This window comes from Bufo gargarizans, chromosome 4, assembly GCF_014858855.1.
Source record: "Bufo gargarizans isolate SCDJY-AF-19 chromosome 4, ASM1485885v1, whole genome shotgun sequence".
Lineage (NCBI taxonomy): Eukaryota > Metazoa > Chordata > Amphibia > Anura > Bufonidae > Bufo > Bufo gargarizans.
The window spans coordinates 42,304,254-42,324,209 of NC_058083.1; the positions used below are offsets into that span (position 1 = coordinate 42,304,254).

The 19,956-nt window shown below is 42.8% G+C and overlaps 1 protein-coding gene across 3 annotated transcripts in view; it reads left to right on the forward strand.

Moving 5' to 3' along the window:
- FAM167A (family with sequence similarity 167 member A) overlaps positions 1-15,816 on the forward strand; it is a 40,212-nt gene extending 24,396 nt beyond the window's left edge. For all 3 annotated transcript variants that reach the window (XM_044291813.1, XM_044291815.1, XM_044291814.1), the window contains exons 2-3: positions 5,602-6,103; positions 12,600-15,816. In XM_044291813.1, coding sequence (XP_044147748.1) covers positions 5,735-6,103; positions 12,600-12,863 — 633 coding nt within the window. In that variant the 5' untranslated portion in view covers positions 5,602-5,734 and the 3' untranslated portion in view covers positions 12,864-15,816. The remainder of the gene's footprint in view (positions 1-5,601; positions 6,104-12,599) is intronic.
- Positions 15,817-19,956: the final 4,140 nt, after the last annotated feature.

Consider the following 19,956-nt stretch of genomic DNA (forward strand, 5'->3'; position numbering starts at 1 on the left):
AGAGCAAAACCCTGCAATATATATATATATATATATATATATATATACAGTACAGACCAAAAGTTTGGACACACCTTCTCATTCAAAGAGTTTCCTTTATTTTCATGACTATGAAAATTGTAGATTCACACTGAAGGCATCAAAACTATGAATTAACACATGTGGAATTATATACATAACAAAAAAGTGTGAAACAACTGAAAATATGTCATATTCTAGGTTCTTCAAAGTAGCCACCTTTTGCTTTGATTACTGCTTTGCACACTCTTGGCATTCTCTTGATGAGCTTCAAGAGGTAGTCACCTGAAATGGTTTTCACTTCACAGGTGTGCCCTGTCAGGTTTAATAAGTGGGATTTCTTGCCTTATAAATGGGGTTGGGACCATCAGTTGCGTTGAGGAGAAGTCAGGTGGATACACAGCTGATAGTCCTACTGAATAGACTGTTAGAATTTGTATTATGGCAAGAAAAAAGCAGCTAAGTAAAGAAAAACGAGTGGCCATCATTACTTTAAGAAATGAAGGTCAGTCAGTCCGAAAAATTTGTAAAAATTTGAAAGTGTCCCCAAGTGCAGTCACAAAAACCATCAAGCGCTACAAAGAAACTGGCTCACATGAGGACCGCTCCCGGAAAGGAAGACCAAGAGTCACCTCTGCTGCAGAGGAGTCACCAGCCTCAGAAATCGCAGGTTAACAGCAGCTCAGATTAGAGACCAGGTCAATGCCACACAGAGTTCTAGCAGCAGACACATCTCTGGAACAACTGTTAAGAGGAGACTGTGTGAATCAGGCCTTCATGGTAGAATATCTGCTAGGAAACCACTGCTAAGGACAGGCAACAAGCAGAAGAGACTTGTTTGGGCTAAAGAACACAAGGAATGGACATTAGACCAGTGGAAATCTGTGCTTTGGTCTGATGAGTCCAAATTTGAGATCTTTGCTTCCAACCACCGTGTTTTTGTGTGACGCAAAAAAGGTGAACGGATGGACTCTACATGCCCGGTTCCCCCTGTGAAGCATGGAGGAGGAGGTGCGATGGTGTGGGGGTGCTTTGCTGGTGACACTGTTGGGGATTTATTCAAAATTGAAGGCATACTGAACCAGCATGGCTACCACAGCATCTTGCAGCAGCATGCTATTCCATCCGGTTTGCGTTTAGTTGCACCATCATTTATTTTTCAACAGGACAATGACCCCAAACACACCTCCAGGCTGTGTAAGGGCTATTTGACCATGAAGGAGAGTGATGGGGTGCTGCGCCAGATGACCTGGCCTCCACAGTCACCGGACCTGAACCCAATCGAGATGGTTTGGGGTGAGCTGGACCGCAGAGTGAAGGCAAAAGGGCCAACAAGTGCTAAGCATCTCTGGGAACTCCTTCAAGACTGTTGGAAGACCATTTCAGGTGACTACCTCTTGAAGCTCATCAAGAGAATGCCAAGAGTGTGCAAAGCAGTAATCAAAGCAAAAGGTGGCTTCCTTGACGAACCTAGAATATTACATATTTTCAGTTGTTTCACACTTTTTTGTTATGTATATAATTCCACATGTAATTCATAGTTTTGATGCCTTCAGTGTGAATCTACAATTTTCTAAGTCATGAAAATAAAGAAAACTCTTTGAATGAGAAGGTGTGTCCAAACTTTTGGTCTGTACTGTATATATATATATATATAGAGCAGTGTACTGATGTGAGAAGTATAAGGTATAATAGATGCAGTGTGTACAGATATACAGTCATGTGAAAAAATTAGGACACCCTTTGAAAGCATGTGGTTTTTTGTAACATTTTTAATAAAAGGTTATTTCATCTCCGTTTCAACAATACAGAGAGATTAAAGTAATCCGACTAAACAAAGAAAACTGAAGAAAAGTCTTTTCAAGATCTTCTGTAAATGTCATTCTACAAAAATGCCTATTCTAACTGAGGAAAAAGATAGGACACCCTTGCCCCTAATAGCGAGTGTTACCTCCTTTGGCTGAAATAACTGCAGTGAGACGGTTCTTGTAGCCATCTACCAGTCTTCGACATCGGTCTGAGGAAATTTTACCCCACTCCTCAATGCAGAACTTTTTCAGCTGTGAGATGTTTGAGGGGTTTCTTGCACGTACAGCCCTTTTCAAGTCACCCCACAGCATCTCAATGGGATTCAAATCTGGACTTTGACTTGGCCATTCCAGGACTCTCCATTTCTTCTTTTTCAGCCAATCTTTGGTTGATTTACTAGTATGTTTTGGGTCATTGTCATGTTGCATGGTCCAGTTCCGCTTCAGCTTTAATTTTCTAACTGATGGTCTCACATGTTCTTCAAGCACCTTCTGATACACAGTAGAATTCATCGTGGATTCTATGATGGTGAGCTGACCAGGTCCTGCTGCAGCAAAGCAGCCCCAAACCATGACACTTCCACCTCCATGCTTCACAGTTGGTATGAGGTTCTTTTCTTGGAATGCTGTGTTTGGTTTACGCCAAACATGTCCTCTGCTGTTGTGTCCAAATAATTCAATTTTGGACTCATCTGTCCAAAGAACATTATTCCAGAAGTCCTGGTCTTTGTCAACTTTATCTCTGGCAAATGTCAGTCTGGCCTCGATGTTTCTCTTGGAAAGCAAAGGTTTCCTCCTTGCACACCTCCCATGCAAGTTAAACTTGTACAGTCTCTTTCTGATTGTAGAGGCATGTACTTCTACATCAACAGTAGCCAGAGCCTGCTGTAGTTCTCGAGATGACACTTTAGGGTTTTTGGAGACCTCTTTTAGCATCTTGCGGTCTGCTCTTGGGGTGAACTTGCTGGGGCGACCAGTCCTGGGCATGTTGGCAGTTGTTTTGAAAGCCCTCCACTTGTAGACTATCTTCCGGACAGTGGAATGGCTGATTTCAAAATCTTTTGAGATCTTTTTAAATCCCTTCCCAGACTCATAGGCTGCTACAATCTTTTTTCTGAAGTCCTCTGACAGCTCTTTTGCTCTCACCATGGTGCTCACTCTCACTTCAACAGTCAGGAGCACACCAAACTAAATGTCTGAGGTTTAAATAGGGCAAGCCTCATTCAACATGCAGAGTAACGATCTACTAATTATGTGCACCTGGTGTGATATACCTGTGTGAGATCTGAGCCAATTTAAGAGGGAATACATGTGAGGGTGTCCTATCTTTTTCCTCAGATAGAATAGGCATTTTTGTAGAATGACATTTACAGAAGATCTTGAAAAGACTTTTCTTCAGTTTTCTTTGTTTAGTTGGATTACTTTAATCTCTCTGTATTGTTGAAACGGAGATGAAATAACCTTTTATTAAAAATGTTACAAAAAACCACATGCTTTCAAAGGGTGTCCTAATTTTTTCACATGACTGTAGGTGGTCAGTTATATATTATAGTTATTGTGTTAGGTACATGACGTAATAGTGGTTGTAACTGTCGGCAGTATTATATATATATATATATATATGAGTGAGATATGAGTAAAAATAGGGAATGGGAAGCAAATGAAGAGAAAGGAGGATGACCTCCTCTTACCACTCCATTCTAGTCTCAGTGGAGAGCTGATCCTGCTGTTCTTCTCTATGCCATTGGTGGCTGAAGGACATGTGTAGTTCCTTTACTAGATGTAGAGGACCTGTGATGACATCATCACAGGTCCTTAAGCTCTCTCCACTGATCATACGGATACTATACTGGAGCTGGACAGTAATGAGTGTAATTAGGGGACGGGGTCTTTGGTTCACTGTGGGCCCCTTTTCCCCACGGGGCCTGGAGGTATGCCACTGGCCTAGTGGTGCCTGGCCGATGATCACACACAAGGTGGTGCACCCTTTATTTTGGGTTCTGCAGCAGGGTATATATTAAAGTAAGGTCACGTGAATAATCTGTGGCATCTCCCCCTGCTGTGATACAAAAATAGGCTTTTTATCTTAACTCCTTCAAGAATTTTTTTTTTCCACTGGTATATATTGCACCAGTGCTATAGTTGCCTTTACTAGAAGCCTTGTGTACTTAGACTATATAAATATCACTGAGTAAATAAAACTGAACCTGCCAAGGACTTCAGATATACATACAACTAAACATTAGCATGAAGGGCTTCAACATCTTCTACATTCTCCCAGAAATGTAATCCATTCTGGTTAGATAATATCAAAAGAATAAATAACATCTACAAGTAATTAAGTCCTAAGGATTGGAGACCAGAGGTAATGTATTTCTTACAAATATTATTATAATCACTGATATTGTTATTTAAAGAGGTCTTACCCTGTAAGATATTTATGGAAATGCTTGGGTCTGATAGGTGTGGTCCAGGAAGTTTGCTCATGTTTTTGCAACTACTATAGAATTGCATAGAAGCAGCTATACGCATCTCCATTCAGTCTCTGCCGAAGTCTTGCGGTCACTGACTGCATTTCACAGCGATGCGGGGGGCAGGGAACCATCACGCTCCCAAAAAATGAGGGTCCAGAGCTGGTACCTTCTGTTACAGCAGTGGGTGTGGAACCACTATACAGATTTGGCTTGGGGCTAATCCTAAGGGTCTTATCCTGGCAGTCCTCTGGTGTTCACCCTTTAACCCTTATACAGGGATCTGGACTTCACTGCAGGGAAACCACCAGCCTGCTACCTCCTGGAGTAGTCTCCATGTGCTTAAGAGCTGACCCACAGGTGTCAGAGACACCAGTATGGAGCACTGAGGGATTACGCAGAATAAGTAGCTAGGGAAAGGCCAAGGTAAGGGCTGGCGGAGTGCGTGTAATACGGTTAATAGTCCAAGGTCAGGGCAGACAGTGAATGGTCAATACAGTAACAGTCACAGGTCAGGCAGGGGAGAGGCAATACGGGTAAACAGGCAGAGGTCGGTACACAAGCAGACAGCAAAACAGCACACCTCGAAGAGAACTTAGCAAGCTAAAGAATTCTATTGCTCAGGCACACTTCCACAGGGGAATATACCTTAAGTATCCAGTGTAGCCAGGACATGGCTGGAGAAAATGCAGGTGCATGCATGCTGGCTCTTCAAGAGCCCAAGGGACCCAGAGAGCGAGAGGTCTAGCCAGCAACCAGGCTGCAGCCTGCGTAGAGGGACAGAGTGGACCCAGTGGCCGGACCCACTGGATGGAAAACTGCGGGAAGTGCGTCCAGGACGCCGGGCAGAGTATGAGGAGCAGCAGCAGCAGCTCACAACAGCTGCTGCTGTTACACCTTCACCTATTAGAAACTTATGGTAAATTCTAACCCTACATTTTCAGGACCTTGAAAAGGTTGTTAGATAGATCCTTGTCATATACGCTGGCATTTCATGTGGAGATACCGTATCATAGTTCTCTGTTGTAGTGACCCAAAGGATAGACCATCCATATCAAAATCCCAGAGAACCCCTTTAAAAGAGGTCAACATTCAGCATCTTGTAGAACTGTGGCATAATTCAGGCCGACTTCATAGTGAATTCCTAATCCATCACATATTAACTTTATCTGTGTCATGTAAATGTTTTTATCTTTTTGCAAAACCAGAAAGTCTTCATGCATTGTTTACCAGTCACTTGTTTCATTTTATTTGCTTAACGAGTCATGTTTTAATGACATCCATTCCCACTTTGTTATTTTCAGATGCTACAATCAAGCTGATGAATCGGCAAATTCAATGAAGCTCATGTAGGAAGTTTCTCTGGGATTGTCTTAAAGCATGATGTAGACCATATGACTATTTTTACTAGAATCAGTCTTGAGGTGTCACAATATCATGTCATTACCAAAGATACAAGTTGAGGAACCAGAAGATGAAGCTGAAGGTAACGCAGTCCCACCAACAGACGATCATCTACGAAACTTGAAAGCCCTGACTGAGAAATTAAGGTTAGAGACTAGGAGACCATCCTATCTAGAATGGAGGGCAAGACTGGAGGATCAGCCTTGGAAAAGTCCAAATCCTCCTGTGGAGCAAGAGGTGGAGGAACAAAAAGAGACTGGAGAGGGAATATGTTCAGCTTTAGAGATAAAAACGGTCCAGAAGACCACATCTGCCCCAAAGGAGAACAACATACTCACGTCAGGGAAGATCCATGGCTTTGATAGCATCGACGAGGCTCTAATTTGGCTCAGGAAGGAGCTGGTAAGTTGCCGTCTGTTCTCAGGTTACTGATGACTGCTGTTGAAATTCTGCTGTGTGCATAACATTTGATTCAGTCTCTGAAGTAAAAAGCAGATGCATTAACTATAAGAGGATTTTTGTGTTGAGGATGGTATAACATGCTTAGATGCCGGTAACTAATCCATAAGATTGATCTTACTTTGAAAGTTTCGATGCCCCAGAAGCGGGTATTCTAATGACCTTCCTCTAGTATCTCTTGGCTCCTAATTCGGCTGCTGGTTTTCAGCATCTTGATGGGGCCACGCACTTAATTTAGAATTTTTGGATAACTGGTGCCAACTACTTAGTGACTCTTCCAAAGTAAACTTATTCCTGGGTGTCCTATAGCTGGCCATATTGAAACCCAACAAGCTTGATACTTCTTTCTCCAGACATCTACTACCATGGAGAGTCAGGAGATCCACATATACATTCAATCACCAAAATCGATGAGTTTGAAAATGTTTTATCTAATTGTATGACCAGTGTCAAGGAGGTTGAGTAGAAGTAGTTTCTTGCAATCAGCGCTCAGTCTATCCCTCTTATCAACCCAAAGGGTTCGGTGTCCTGTTCATGATTAATGCATCTGATCACTACTTTTACTTACCTTTAAAAACAAGATTAAAGGGGTTTTGACATCACAGACAATGGGGGCATATTGCATACCTCTGGGACCCGCACCTAAACAGAGAATGGAGCGGGGAAAGTAGTGGAGGGTGCACTATGCATGCGCAGCCGCTCTCCATTCATTTCTAGGGGATACCGAAAATAGCTGAGAGATGGCTCGGCTATTTCCGTTGGCCCCATAGAAATGAATGGGAGCGGGGGCTTGAGTGTAACTTGTATGGAAGCAGCGGGGAGCAGAGCTTGGTGGGGACCGGACCTCCAGCCACAACTCTTCTCGCTCCGTTCTCGTTGTAGGTGCCCACACCTATCAGACAATGGGGGCATATCCTACCGATATGCCCCCATTTTGTGTGATGGGAATACCCCTTTAAGGGTCCACAAATCTAAAGTTGCCCACACACAATCGATTCCAAATACTTTAATTTTGTCAAGACCAGACAACTATTTCATGTATATGTCAGGGTAATAAAAGATCTGACATATTGGAATATCATGCCCATAGCCGTAAACAAAGAAATGTATGTTCCCTATCAGTGTGTCTTTGGAATGTGGGAGGAAACCCATGCAGATGATGTCTTTGGTCGGATTCCAACCTAGGACCCAATGCTTAAAACACCATTGTTAACCACTGAACCACCATGCTGCCGCATTCTTTGGCCAATAGCTACCCAGGATGGACGAGCACCCTAAAAAGGGGTTGATAAGAAACTAAACATTGATGACCTGTCCTCAGAACAGCTCATCACTACCTAGACTGTGGGGGTCTGACTTCCGACACCCCTTCCTGTTCGCTGTTCTTCCTTGATCTGTGGTGTCACATCCATTGGTCACATGGCCTTTCTGCAGGTCATTCCCATCCGAGTAAACAGGACTGAGCTGCAATATCAAGCATAGCCACAATACAATAAATGGCACTGTGCTTGTTATAAGAGGAAGGGGTAGCAGCTCTTCTTGGAGAGCTGCAACCCTTTGAGCTGATCGGCGGGGGAGCCGGGATTCATTCCGCCCCCCCCCCCCCCCCCACCAATCTGAAATTAAAAAGGGATACAATGAATTAAAAAAAAATGCATGGCTGATTTCTACCAGTAACCGCACCACACTTCTCCATGGGATGTGTCTGGTACCCCAGCTTGGTTCCATTGAACTAAATAAGTGGTAATAAAAAATTCAACCTAGTGACAGGAGTGGCGCTGTTTCTGGAAAAAAAGCAGCCATGTTAATGTAATCCTAGACAACCCCTAAAACAGAATTGACTGGGTGTATCCGCAACCCTTGCACCCCCCTGTGGGTACACTTTGGGGTAAGAGACAGATTTCATGAACATAGAGTGGAAATGAGACCTTCATTTTCCAACATTTTCATTCCCTGATGAATTATGTATTTCTGTGCATCTATGATCTCCGGTTCCTGCTGGTAAATGCTCTAAATGTTCTAAGGTGTCATTAATAATGTAGACGAGGGAGAAGTAACCTCAGCGACCATTAACATAATTAACAACCTTCATATTGGGGGGTCACAAGAGTTCAAAGGGTATAGAGCTAAACGTGAACCCCCCGGCGGTCATCAAGTTGTAGACCTTATCTAGAAATGAGATGACTTCTTAAGGTGGCCAAAGTCTTAAAAGGGTCCACTCCTCAGGATCTGGTCTCATCTAACACCCTGCCAATCAGGTGTTCAGGCATAACTACCACACCACAAGTAAGCACTGGAATCGATTTGTCTCATTAGCGGGACTTCTTTACCCGTGAGGGGCTGGTAGTGGCGCCTCCAAGGCTGAACCTCTGTCCTTGCTCTTCTAATCGGAGTGGCATTGCAGGCAGGAAATTGTCAGCGCCAGGCTAAATGCTCAGCCCTGTCAATTTAGTGGCAGGTGGACAAGTCTTCATCTGTGGGGACAGGCTCTCAAAAGGTGAAGAGGTCCTGCTGATGAGACATATCGATTTGCTAGAATTGATTCGCTCATCTCTACAGTTAATGAAATACATCATTTAAAGAGGTTGTCCACTCTTCATAATTTCTCCTTGTTAGAAGAGTCCTCTTCAAAATAAGCTGATGGCAGGGGACTATACTGCTGAAATGAAGCGATCAATTACAGTCTGTTGAGAAACCTGGCAGGAAATGTTGAACTTTTCTATAGCACCTCCACAGGGGAAACTAAGAATTACATGGTGTCCATTACAATCAATGGGCTGGTCATGTAATGCTTGGTCCTCCAGAGACATAGATGCTCTTTTCTGATGATCCTGAATGAGGCACTCCTCTCTGTTCACTTAGATTAAACCTATTTCCATTCTGTAACGGGGTTCTCCAATTACCAATGTGGTATTTATAGGAATGGCATCCTATCTGTATAAGGCATCCTGCACATGACCGTATTTTTTCCCCGTTTACTGGCCGTTTTTGCGATCTGTATACGGTCCATTCATTTCAATGGTTCCGCAAGAAAAAGCTGAATGTACTCCGTATGCATTCCGTTTCCGTATTTCTGTATTTCCGTTCCGTTTAAAGATAGAACATGTCCTATTATTGCCCGCAAATCACGTTCCATGGCTTCATTCAAGTCATCGGGTCCGCAAAAAAACAGAACACATACGGAAATGCATCCGTATGTCTTCCGTTTCCGTTCCGTTTTTTGCAGAACCATCTTTTGAAAATGTTATGCCCAGCCCAATTTTATCTATGTTATTACTGTATACTGTATATGCCATACGGAAAAACGGAATTGAAAAATGGAACAGAAACAGAAACACAACGGAAACAAAAAACGGAACAACAGATCCGTGAAAAACGGACTGCAAAACACTGAAAAAGCCACACGGTCGTGTGCAGGAGGCCTAAAACTAGTGAAAACATCATGCTGCTGATTTCTAGAATCATTTTGTATTCCTTATGGCTATTGGTGCCAGTAGAAGGATAACCCTGACAATGCCAGCCGCTCCTAAACTACGTCCTGTCCAGACCTCAGACTGCTCAGAGAGGAGCCTGACATGAACTTGTCTCCGCTCATAAAAGACGCTGCTTGATTCCTGTATGCTGCCAAGTGCTGTAAAAAGCTAAACAAAGCTACAGTCTCAGCCCAGGTCAGCGGGTGATGACCGCCATCCCCCCAGACCAGCTTTACTGCACAGTGGGAGTCAATTACAGCCATCATATACTGACGCCAAATGTGATATCACATGACTGCATAATACACTGTATAACCTAATACACACTATTACTTATGTAGTTGGCATGTAATAGACCAAAATACCCATAATTACATAGATGTCTTATTTTTGTATTAATTTTTAATTTCTAAGTAATATTTTAGCAGTTATATTCCTGTACATAGGAGCAGTATTATAGTAGTTATATTCTTGTACATAGGAGCAGTATTATAGTAGTTATATTCTTGTACATAGGAGCAGTATTATAGTAGTTATATTCCTGTACATAGGAGCAGTATTATAGTAATTATATTCTTGTAAATAGGAACAGTATTATAGTAGTTATATTCTTGTACATAGGAGCAGTATTATAGTAGTTATATTTTTGTACATAGGAGGCAGTATTATAGTAGTTATATTCTTGTACATAGGAGGCAGTATTATAGTAGTTATATTCTTGTATATAGGAGGCAGTATTATAGTAGTTATATTCTTGTACATAGGAGCAGTATTATAGTAGTTATATTCTTGTACATAGGAGCAGTATTATAGTAGTTATATTCTTGTACATAGGAGGCAGTATTATAGTAGTTATATTCTTGTACATAGGAGCAGTATTATAGTAGTTATATTCTTGTACATAGGAGGCAGTATTATAGTAGTTATATTCTTGTACATAGGAGGCAGTAATATAGTAGTTATATTCTTGTACATAGGAGGCAGTATTATAGTAGTTATATTCTTGTACATAGGAGCAGTATTATAGTAGTTATATTCTTGTACATAGAAGCAGTATTATAGTAGTTATATTCTTGTACATAGGAGGCAGTATTATAGTAGTTATATTCTTGTACATAGGAGGCAGTATTATAGTAGTTATATTCTTGTACATAGGAGGCAGTATTATAGTAGTTATATTCTTGTACATAGGAGGCAGTAATATAAAAGTTACATTCTTGTACAGATGAGGCAGTTTTATAGTAGTTATATTCTTGTACATAGGAGCAGTATTATAGTAGTTATATTCTTGTACATAGGAGGCAGTATTATAGTAGTTATATTCTTGTACATAGTAGCAGTATTATAGTAGTTATATTCTTGTACATAGGAGGCAGTATTATAGTAGTTATATTCTTGTACATAGGAGCAGTATTATAGTAGTTATATTCTTGTACATAGGAGCAGTATTATAGTAGTTATATTCTTGTACATAGTAGCAGTATTATAGTAGTTATATTCTTGTACATAGGAGCAGTATTATAGTAGTGATATACTTGTACATAGAAGGCAGTATTACAGTACGGTAGTTATATTCTCGTACATAGGAGCAGTATTATAGTAGTTATATTCTAGTACATATGAGCAGTATGATGACAGTAATATAGTAGCTATATTGCATAGTAACATAATTTGTCATGCTAAAAACTTACCCTTTCAGCCTATAATTAAGGTAAAAGTAATTCCTTCTCAACTCAAAATCAGAATAACTCCCAGGACTAGTGACCCTTCTCCAGTAATCTAACTATTAATTATAATATTAATACACTCCAGACATCCAGCTTCTCCACAACTCTTTTAGTGAGTTCACCATCACAATCTCCTCTGGGACAGAGCTCCATAGTCTGACTACTCTTTCAGTAGAGATGGGATGTTAATCCAGGAATTTATTCTGATTGCCAGATTTTTGATCAGAAAGGGAGTTTTTTCTCCCATAATATGGGGCAATTGGCATTGGCCTCACAGTTTTTTTTTTTTGCTTTTCTCTGGATCTTCACTGTAACATTTTAGATTGGAATTGATGGACCTGGTTCCAACCTTACCAACTATGTAACTCCCTGTTATGTTGGGGTAGAAACCTTCTTTCCTGCATATATAAAGGATGTCCACTCATATATACCATCAAAGGTATAAATAGATGATGATAGATCTCTATATTATCCTGAGATGTACGTCACCATGAGATTCTTCACTCAATGGAGCCCCACAATGCAGTCTTTAAGACTATTAAAAACTGTCCTGTTTGAGGAATGTTCTCATGCTTCGCTGCACGTTATTTTTGTATTTAGTCTCTGGAAAAAAAAGTTGCAAACCACTAGATTTAACAGGCAAATCTCCTGTCAGTGTTTTTTATTTTAGTAGAAGCCAATAAATCCTTCACATTGGCCGGGAACCAAAGGCATTTTCCACCAGTACAGAAGCTGTGACGTTCACATTGTTTCCTGAGGGTTGAGATGTGCAGGGCCCCCGGTGATCTTCCTTGGCATCTACTGGCATCTACTTTACACTTCTTTTCTATTGAGATAACCAAGATCTGTTGGATCTGTTTCCTGTGCCAAATGCCAGTTGCTACAACAAACGTTGTCTGGTGTTCAATGCCAAAACATGTGACCAAGAGATGCGGCTGCATAATTTTTTCTGATAGAAGGATAAACTTTTTTCTGATAGAAGGAACAGATAAACTTCCTAGACATCGATCCACCGATAGGTTGATAACCCTTGGACACAGTATCTTCTTTCATCATGAGATGATTATATTCTAGAGGGTTCTTGAGTAGAAGTCCCATTACATTCATCCAGAGTCTTTGATTATGAGTGTTTTGGCAAAGGAGAAATAGGCTAGGGAAATAGGCACATAGGTTGTCACTGCTGATTGCCCAACCTTGATTTATTCAATCTGTAATTATATATCTTTTTCTTTTTAACAGACAGAGATGCGCCTTCAGGACCAGCAGTTGGCACGACAGCTCATGAGGCTTCGCAGTGATATCAACAAGCTGAAGATTGAGCAGACTTGTCACCTCCACCGACGAATGCTGAATGATGCCACCTATGAACTGGAGGAAAGGGATGAGCTCTCGGACCTTCTATGTGACTTCCCCATGATGTCGTCATTTGGCCTTTCTACGCCCCTTAAACTTATTGGGGTTACCAAAATGAACATCAACTCTAGGAGGTTTTCCCTCTGCTAAAACCATGAGGTTTCCACACAAGATCCTCACAATAGTCATCATAGTGTCTTGCTGCCTTATACTAGTACCAGCTTATTACGCCACCCAACACTGTGACCAATGCATTGGGCAAATCCCTACAAGAACATACAATCCAATGTTCATCCCTACATGAGAGCCTTTCATGATGTGCATTACTACTGCTAGATATAACCAATGTTCTGTAATATACATATGAGTGGTGTTCTGAGGAGACAAGGACATGAGTTGCAGTATATGGTGTATAAGGAAACTGTCAGCATTGAAGGACAGGATGTGGTCCATGGCTATTAGCAGGTCAAGAAGATGTTACTGTTGTATTCAACAGCAAAAAAACTGTAGGGTTACTCAAGTAGTGGCTTATGATGAGTTAAAACATAACGTAAGGTGGCCAATAATGATGACTTCGACTGAACTGGCCAACCATCTAATATATATGGGGGTGTCCCAATTCTACTCTACCATCAGATGTTGGAGGAAAGAAGGGTCATCTTCTAGCTTTCACAATTTTCCACTGAAAATGTTGGTTATATTCTCAGAATCTAGTGATTTTTTGTATCTGTGCTGGGGTGTACGTGGAGGAGAGGTCCAACTCTTGGTCACATTCCCCATCTGTTATAGTTCATTATGAAAAATTGGTGGGTAAAATGCATAAGAACGTAGTATATTCAGGGCACGGACAAGGACAGTCAGAGTATGCAGTTGCCTAAGGGACCATTGAAAGAGGTATAACCAATTCTAAGGGTACAATGGAATAGCAAAATCAATTTCAAGACATTTACAGTAGAGTTGGTTTGTGTGAAGCATCAGACAAAAAGCCTAATTATCAGCTCTGGCATGGTCACTGCCGCCCACACCACACCTAGAAATGATTCATATAAGGCTGGAAAGTAAGGGAAAGCACAGATGAGGATTGTCATTATTTGCCTCTGGAAGAACAAGTAGTATGGTTCCATGACTAATATTAAAGGGGTTTTCTAAGATCTTTTTTACTGATGACCTATCCTCTGGATAGGTCATCAGTATCTGATCGGTGGGGGTCCGACAAACAGGACCCCCACCGATCATCTGTTTGAGAAGGCAGTGGATGGGGCTGAGCGCGATACCAAGCACAGTCGTTATACAACGTACGGCACTATGCTAGGTGAACTGCGAGAAGGGCATGGCGCTCACAGGAGCCCCGCTGCCTTCTCAAAACAGCTGATCAGTGGGGATTCCAGGTGTCGGACCCCCACTGATCAGATACTGATGATCTATGCAGAGGATTGGTCATCAGTAAAAAAAAATCGTGGAAAACCCTTTTAACGTAATACATTTGCATCATGAGACTCTTGTCCTAACACTGGGCCCATGTATAGTGAAGTTCTTTGGCCAGCAAGCAGTTTTAGAAAAAAAATAAATCTCTCATCTTAAATGTCTCTGCTTTATTTGTCTTTTGGAATACATTATGTCCTATACTCCAGTCACACCCAAAACTGCATTATTTTTGGTTTCTGGCTTCCTGTTAGGCTGGGACATGTCACGTCTTCTCTTCCCTTTGTTGAATCAGCATTTGTAAAGAGCATACGTTGTTATGTCTTTTTACGTCGACGGCCCGCGTCTGCCACTGCTCCACTACCCCGGGTGGGCACAGTCTCTGTACCATTCACACTGTGTCTGTCACACGTCCAGCGCTGCAGCATCAAGCCCTGTGTGTCTATTGGGCATATTCATTTAACCATGTCTCATTCTGCAGTATTGCAAGGGTTATGCCCTCAATTGGTTCTGTGTTCAGCAGACAGGCTGTTTCTAATGTGTTAATCGGCTTCTGTTATATATACTGTGCTATTTGTCTCATTCTCTGCCTGAGCAATAGATTCCCTAGTCTGCAGGCTCCTCCTAAGATGTGCCGTATCTGATTTTCTGCCCATGTGCTGGTTTCTGCCTGATTCCTGGATTCTGACCCTCTGCTGCCTGATTACCATATTAACCCTTTGCTGCATGCCCTGATCTTGGACCTGTTTCTTGGATTTGCACATACTCGGCTGCTGTGACCTCGGCCTGTTACTGACTGCGAGTTTGCCTGTCCCTTTAGTGCTACCCACTGGTGTCTCTTGACCCCATGGGTGAGCAGCCAACCATATGAAGACATCTCCATGAGGTAGCAGCCTGGTAAGTTTCTTGCAGCAAAGTCCAGATCCCTGTAGGAGGGGTTAAATGGTAAGCCACCAGGATAACACCCGTAGGTTTAGCCCAAAGCCAAATCCGTTGGCACAGTAGCTTCACAACCACTACCAGTAACAATGGCTTCTTGAGAGGCATCCGAAACGGCACAGCCATGTGATGGTCATAAAATACATCTCTCAAGATGCAATGCATTAGAGTGCAGTAGTCAGCTGTGACTGGAGTATGAGATATGAGTGTAAATCCTTCAAATAAACTGGACACCCGACCCTGAATATTACAATGATGTATTGATGATTATTAGATTTACAAGGTAGTGCATACTAGAGAAGGATAATAAAGGGTTAAGTATATGAAGAAACATTGTATCTAGAACTTGTGGCAGCAATAACACTGTCATATGAAACAATGTATCCTTTAGAATCAGTACATCGTCTATGTAGCGCATCCCCAATATTACGGCGCCCCACCATTCAACCGCCATCTATCAAAATGCCAACTGAGGCCTTTCCGTTCTAATGTATCATCCACTCGCAGAACTGTATCATTGTGATTGTATTTGCCCAATATCCGGACCTTTCCTTCTCTATGTGGCCTTTTTCTTTTGCTAATTTCTATGTAATAGTTTTTTTTAAGATTGATGCAAAAAGTGAACAATTTCCTTTGGATGTGGAGAACTGAATTCATTTTTAATAAGGTTTTATGAAGGTGTATGGAAATTTTGTCCTCCTTTTAAAGAAAACAACAGAATAAAGGGAAAGTGATAAACGAGTATCTGGTTGTTACAATTGAAAATTATATATTTTTAATGATTTTTGCTATTTCACACATTATGACTCATACCCCATAAAAAAGTTGCAAAAATCTATCTGTCATGGAGAAGTGTTCCATGCTTAGGATCCTCTTCTAGTATGCAGCTCTCCCTCTGGTGGAATCCGTGTAATACTAATTTTCTCCTGTAGTGGCCGCTGCAGGGGAAATGTATAGACGGCTGAGGTTTTTTAAGCCAGATCCACGGTGATCAACTGATCATCAAGCTGGCATCCAGACAGAAAGGAGCTGAGGCAACTCCTGTGGAGGTTTATGGGTGGGGATCAAAGCAATGAGACCCCCACCAAGTCACTATGCTAAATCTGCGGTGGGGGAACACTAGCACACACAGATAAAAGCTTTAATGCCAGATAAAGAAAACCACATCTTCTACAATGCAATACAATGGAGTTCAGTTGGACTGGAAGATGTTTGTGCTGATAAACCAAGCATCTGGATCCTGAATGCAGCTCTGGATGTGAATGCAGTAGACATGGCTATATCTCCTCACCACGGATGTTCAACCTGCAGCCCTCCAGCTGTTTTAAAACTACAACTCCCACCATGCCCCGCTGTAGGCTGTCCGGGCATGCTGGGAGTTGTAGTTTTGCAACAGCTGGAGGACCGCAGGTTGGGCATCCCTGGTGTACACCATAAGCGAACTATAGGAAAAGGCGCAGATCTCTCCGGTGGCCGATTAGACAGTATGTGCAGCAGCTCCTGTCCCGCCACCTCATCTCTACACTAAAACGAGCAGTGTGTAATGTGATGGAAAAATGAATCCATCCAGAAAAGAAAGCAATATAGACAATCACAATACGTTCATAAGAGCCTTGTATTAAAGGGGTATTACAGTTGGTTAACGATAATTATCAGATCGGTGGGGGTCTTATTGCTGAGACGCCCACCAATCACAGGAACAAAGACCCAGTACCCCATGCAGCCCCCCTGAAATGAACAGAGCGGTCAGTTGTACATGCGAGCGCCCGCTCGATTCATTTCTATGGGAGTTCTGAAGATGAGTACAGCGCTCACCTATCTCCAGAACTCCCATAAAAAATAAATGGAGCGGCTGAGCACATATGCGACCAGCTGCTCCGTTCTTTTCAGGGAGGGCTGCAAGGGGTACAGGTCCCCCATTCTCGTGATTGTTGGGGACCCAGTGGTAGGACCCCCATTGACCTGTGGATAACTTTAACCAACCGAAACACCCCTTTAACTTTGTCGACATGATAAATGCCATTTGCAGAAGTGAGACAGCCAGTGGCGTAATTAGAATTCTATTGGGACCCCTCCATTGGGACCCCTCCATTATAGGTTTGAATTTGGCCCCCTTCAACAATGTATATTTTTTATTTTGCCCCCTCACTCTGTGTGTGTGTGTGTATATATATATATATATATATATATATTTATATATATTTATATATATATAGGTAAGGTGTCACGGACGGTGTACAGAAAACAAGACAAAGCAACATGCATATATGACTCACTGGATCCAAAGCTAAGGAACAAAAAGGGAGACCCCTGCAACAAGACCTGGCACTTTCTCTTACTGCTCAGCCTATGCAAAGTTCCCAAAGGTGGATGGTTGCATATCCACGTACCTCGACTATATAACCCCTGAACACCCTACAATAGTGAGGGGACACGACCACCGGCTCCCTACACCATACACGGAGGGAGTCAGGGTCACCTGGGATCCAGCAAACAGAAAATAACAGATAAATGTACAGCACTTAACTTTGTAGCAGACTGGGAAACAGGATCAGCATGCGCACACACTCCAGGAAGAAGTATAAGCCGCCCAGTAATGCATTATGGGGCGGAATTTAAAGGGATGCAATCAGTCCAACTATATGACAGCTGAGAGAGGCTAACGAGATGAGGAACTGAACCTCACAACAAAGAAAACTCAAGGAGGAGGTTCTGAAAGGCTTCTGTCAGAGCTTCTCAACTGTCTGGTTGTGACAGTACCCCTCCCTCTACGAGTGGACTCCGGACACTCAGAGCCCACCTTCTCAGGATGGGACCTATGGAAAGCCCTGATGAGACGAGAGGCCTTAATGTCCGTCACTGGGACCCACATCCTCTCCTCAGGACCATAACCCTCCCAATGAACAAGGTACTGGAGAGAACCGCGGACAAGCAGAGAATCCACAATCCTAGAGACCTGAAATTCAAGATTCCCATCAACCATAATCGGAGGAGGAGGCAAAGGCGAGGGTACAATGGGTTGAACATAAGGTTTCAATAAGGACTTATGAAAAACATTATGGATCTTCCAAGTCTGAGGAAGATCAAGACGGTAGGCAACAGGATTGATGACAGACAGGATTTTGTAAGGCCCAATAAACCTAGGACCCAACTTCCAAGAGGGAACCTTCAATTTGATATTCTTGGTAGACAACCACACCAGAATACCAACATTCAGGTCCGGACCAAGCACACGTCTCTTATCTGCCACACACTTATATCTCTCACTCATGCTCTTTAGATTATCCTGAATCTTTTGCCAAATAGATGACAAAGACGAGGAGAATCTGTCCTCATCAGGTAAACCAGAAGACCCCTCTCCCGAGAAAGTCCCAAACTGCGGATGAAACCCATATGCACCAAAAAATGGTGACTTATCAGAGGACTCCTGACGACGGTTATTTAAAGCAAACTCAGCAAGGGACAAAAAAGAACACCAATCCTCCTGATTCTCCGCCACAAAACAGCGCAGATATGTCTCCAGACTCTGATTGACGCGCTCCGTCTGGCCATTCGACTGCGGGTGGAAAGCAGAAGAGAATGACAGCCGAACCCCCAAGCGAGAACAGAAAGCCTTCCAGAATCTGGAAACAAACTGCGTGCCCCTATCAGAGACTATGTCTGAAGGAATACCGTACAATTTGACAATGTGATCAATAAATGCCTGCGCCAGCGTCTTAGCATTGGGCAGACCAGGAAAAGGGATGAAATGCACCATTTTGCTAAAACGGTCCACCACCACCAGAATCACAGTCTTCCCCGAGGAACGAGGCAGGTCCGTTATGAAGTCCATGGACAGATGTGTCCAAGGACGGGAAGGAATGGGTAAGGGAAGGAGAGGATCTGATGGCCGTGAATGAGGGACTTTGGCACGAGCGCAAGTCTCGCAGGCTGCCACAAAACCCTCAACCGACTTACGAAGCGCAGGCCACCAGAATCTCCGAGCGATGAGATGCAGTGTGGCTCTTGCCCCCGGGTGCCCAGCAAGGACCGTATCGTGGTGTTCCTTAAAAATCTTGTGTCTTAAAGCGAGAGGCACAAACAACCTCTCAGGAGGACAAAGATCAGGAGCCTCTGACTGGGCTGCCTGCACCTCTGCCTCCAATTCAGAAAAAAGAGCAGAGACCACCACACCTTCGGCTAAAATGGGACGCGGGTCTTCAAAATTCCCGCCTCCCGGAAAACAACGTGACAGGGCATCTGCCTTCACATTCTTAACCCCAGGGCGGAACGTGACAACAAAATTAAATCTTGAAAAGAACAAAGACCATCTGGCCTGTCTCGGGTTCAGACGCTTGGCTGACTCCAAGTAGGCCAGATTTTTATGGTCAGTAAACACGGTAATAGGGTGTCTGGCTCCCTCTAGCCAATGGCGCCATTCCTCAAAAACCAACTTGATGGCCAAACAATTCCATATCTCCCACATCGTAATTTCGCTCTGCGGAGGAGAGTTTTTTCGAGAAAAAGGCACACGGTCGCCATTTGGCAGGAGAGGAACCCTGAGACAAGACCGCACCCACACCCACCTCAGAAGCATCAACCTCAACTATGAAGGGTAAAGAAATATCAGGTTGCACCAAGATGGGAGCGGAAGCAAACCTCTCCTTAATATTAGAAAAAGCCTTACGCGCCTCTACCGACCAAGAAGAAAAATCTACCCCCTTTCTGGTCATATCAGTGAGTGGTTTAACAATAGAGGAATAATTCAAAATAAACTTCCTGTAATAATTGGCAAAGCCCAAAAAACGCATCAGCGCCTTCTGATTCTCAGGAAGCTCCCACTCAAGCACAGCGCGGACCTTCTCGGGGTCCATGCGAAAACCAGAAGCGGAGAGAAGAAACC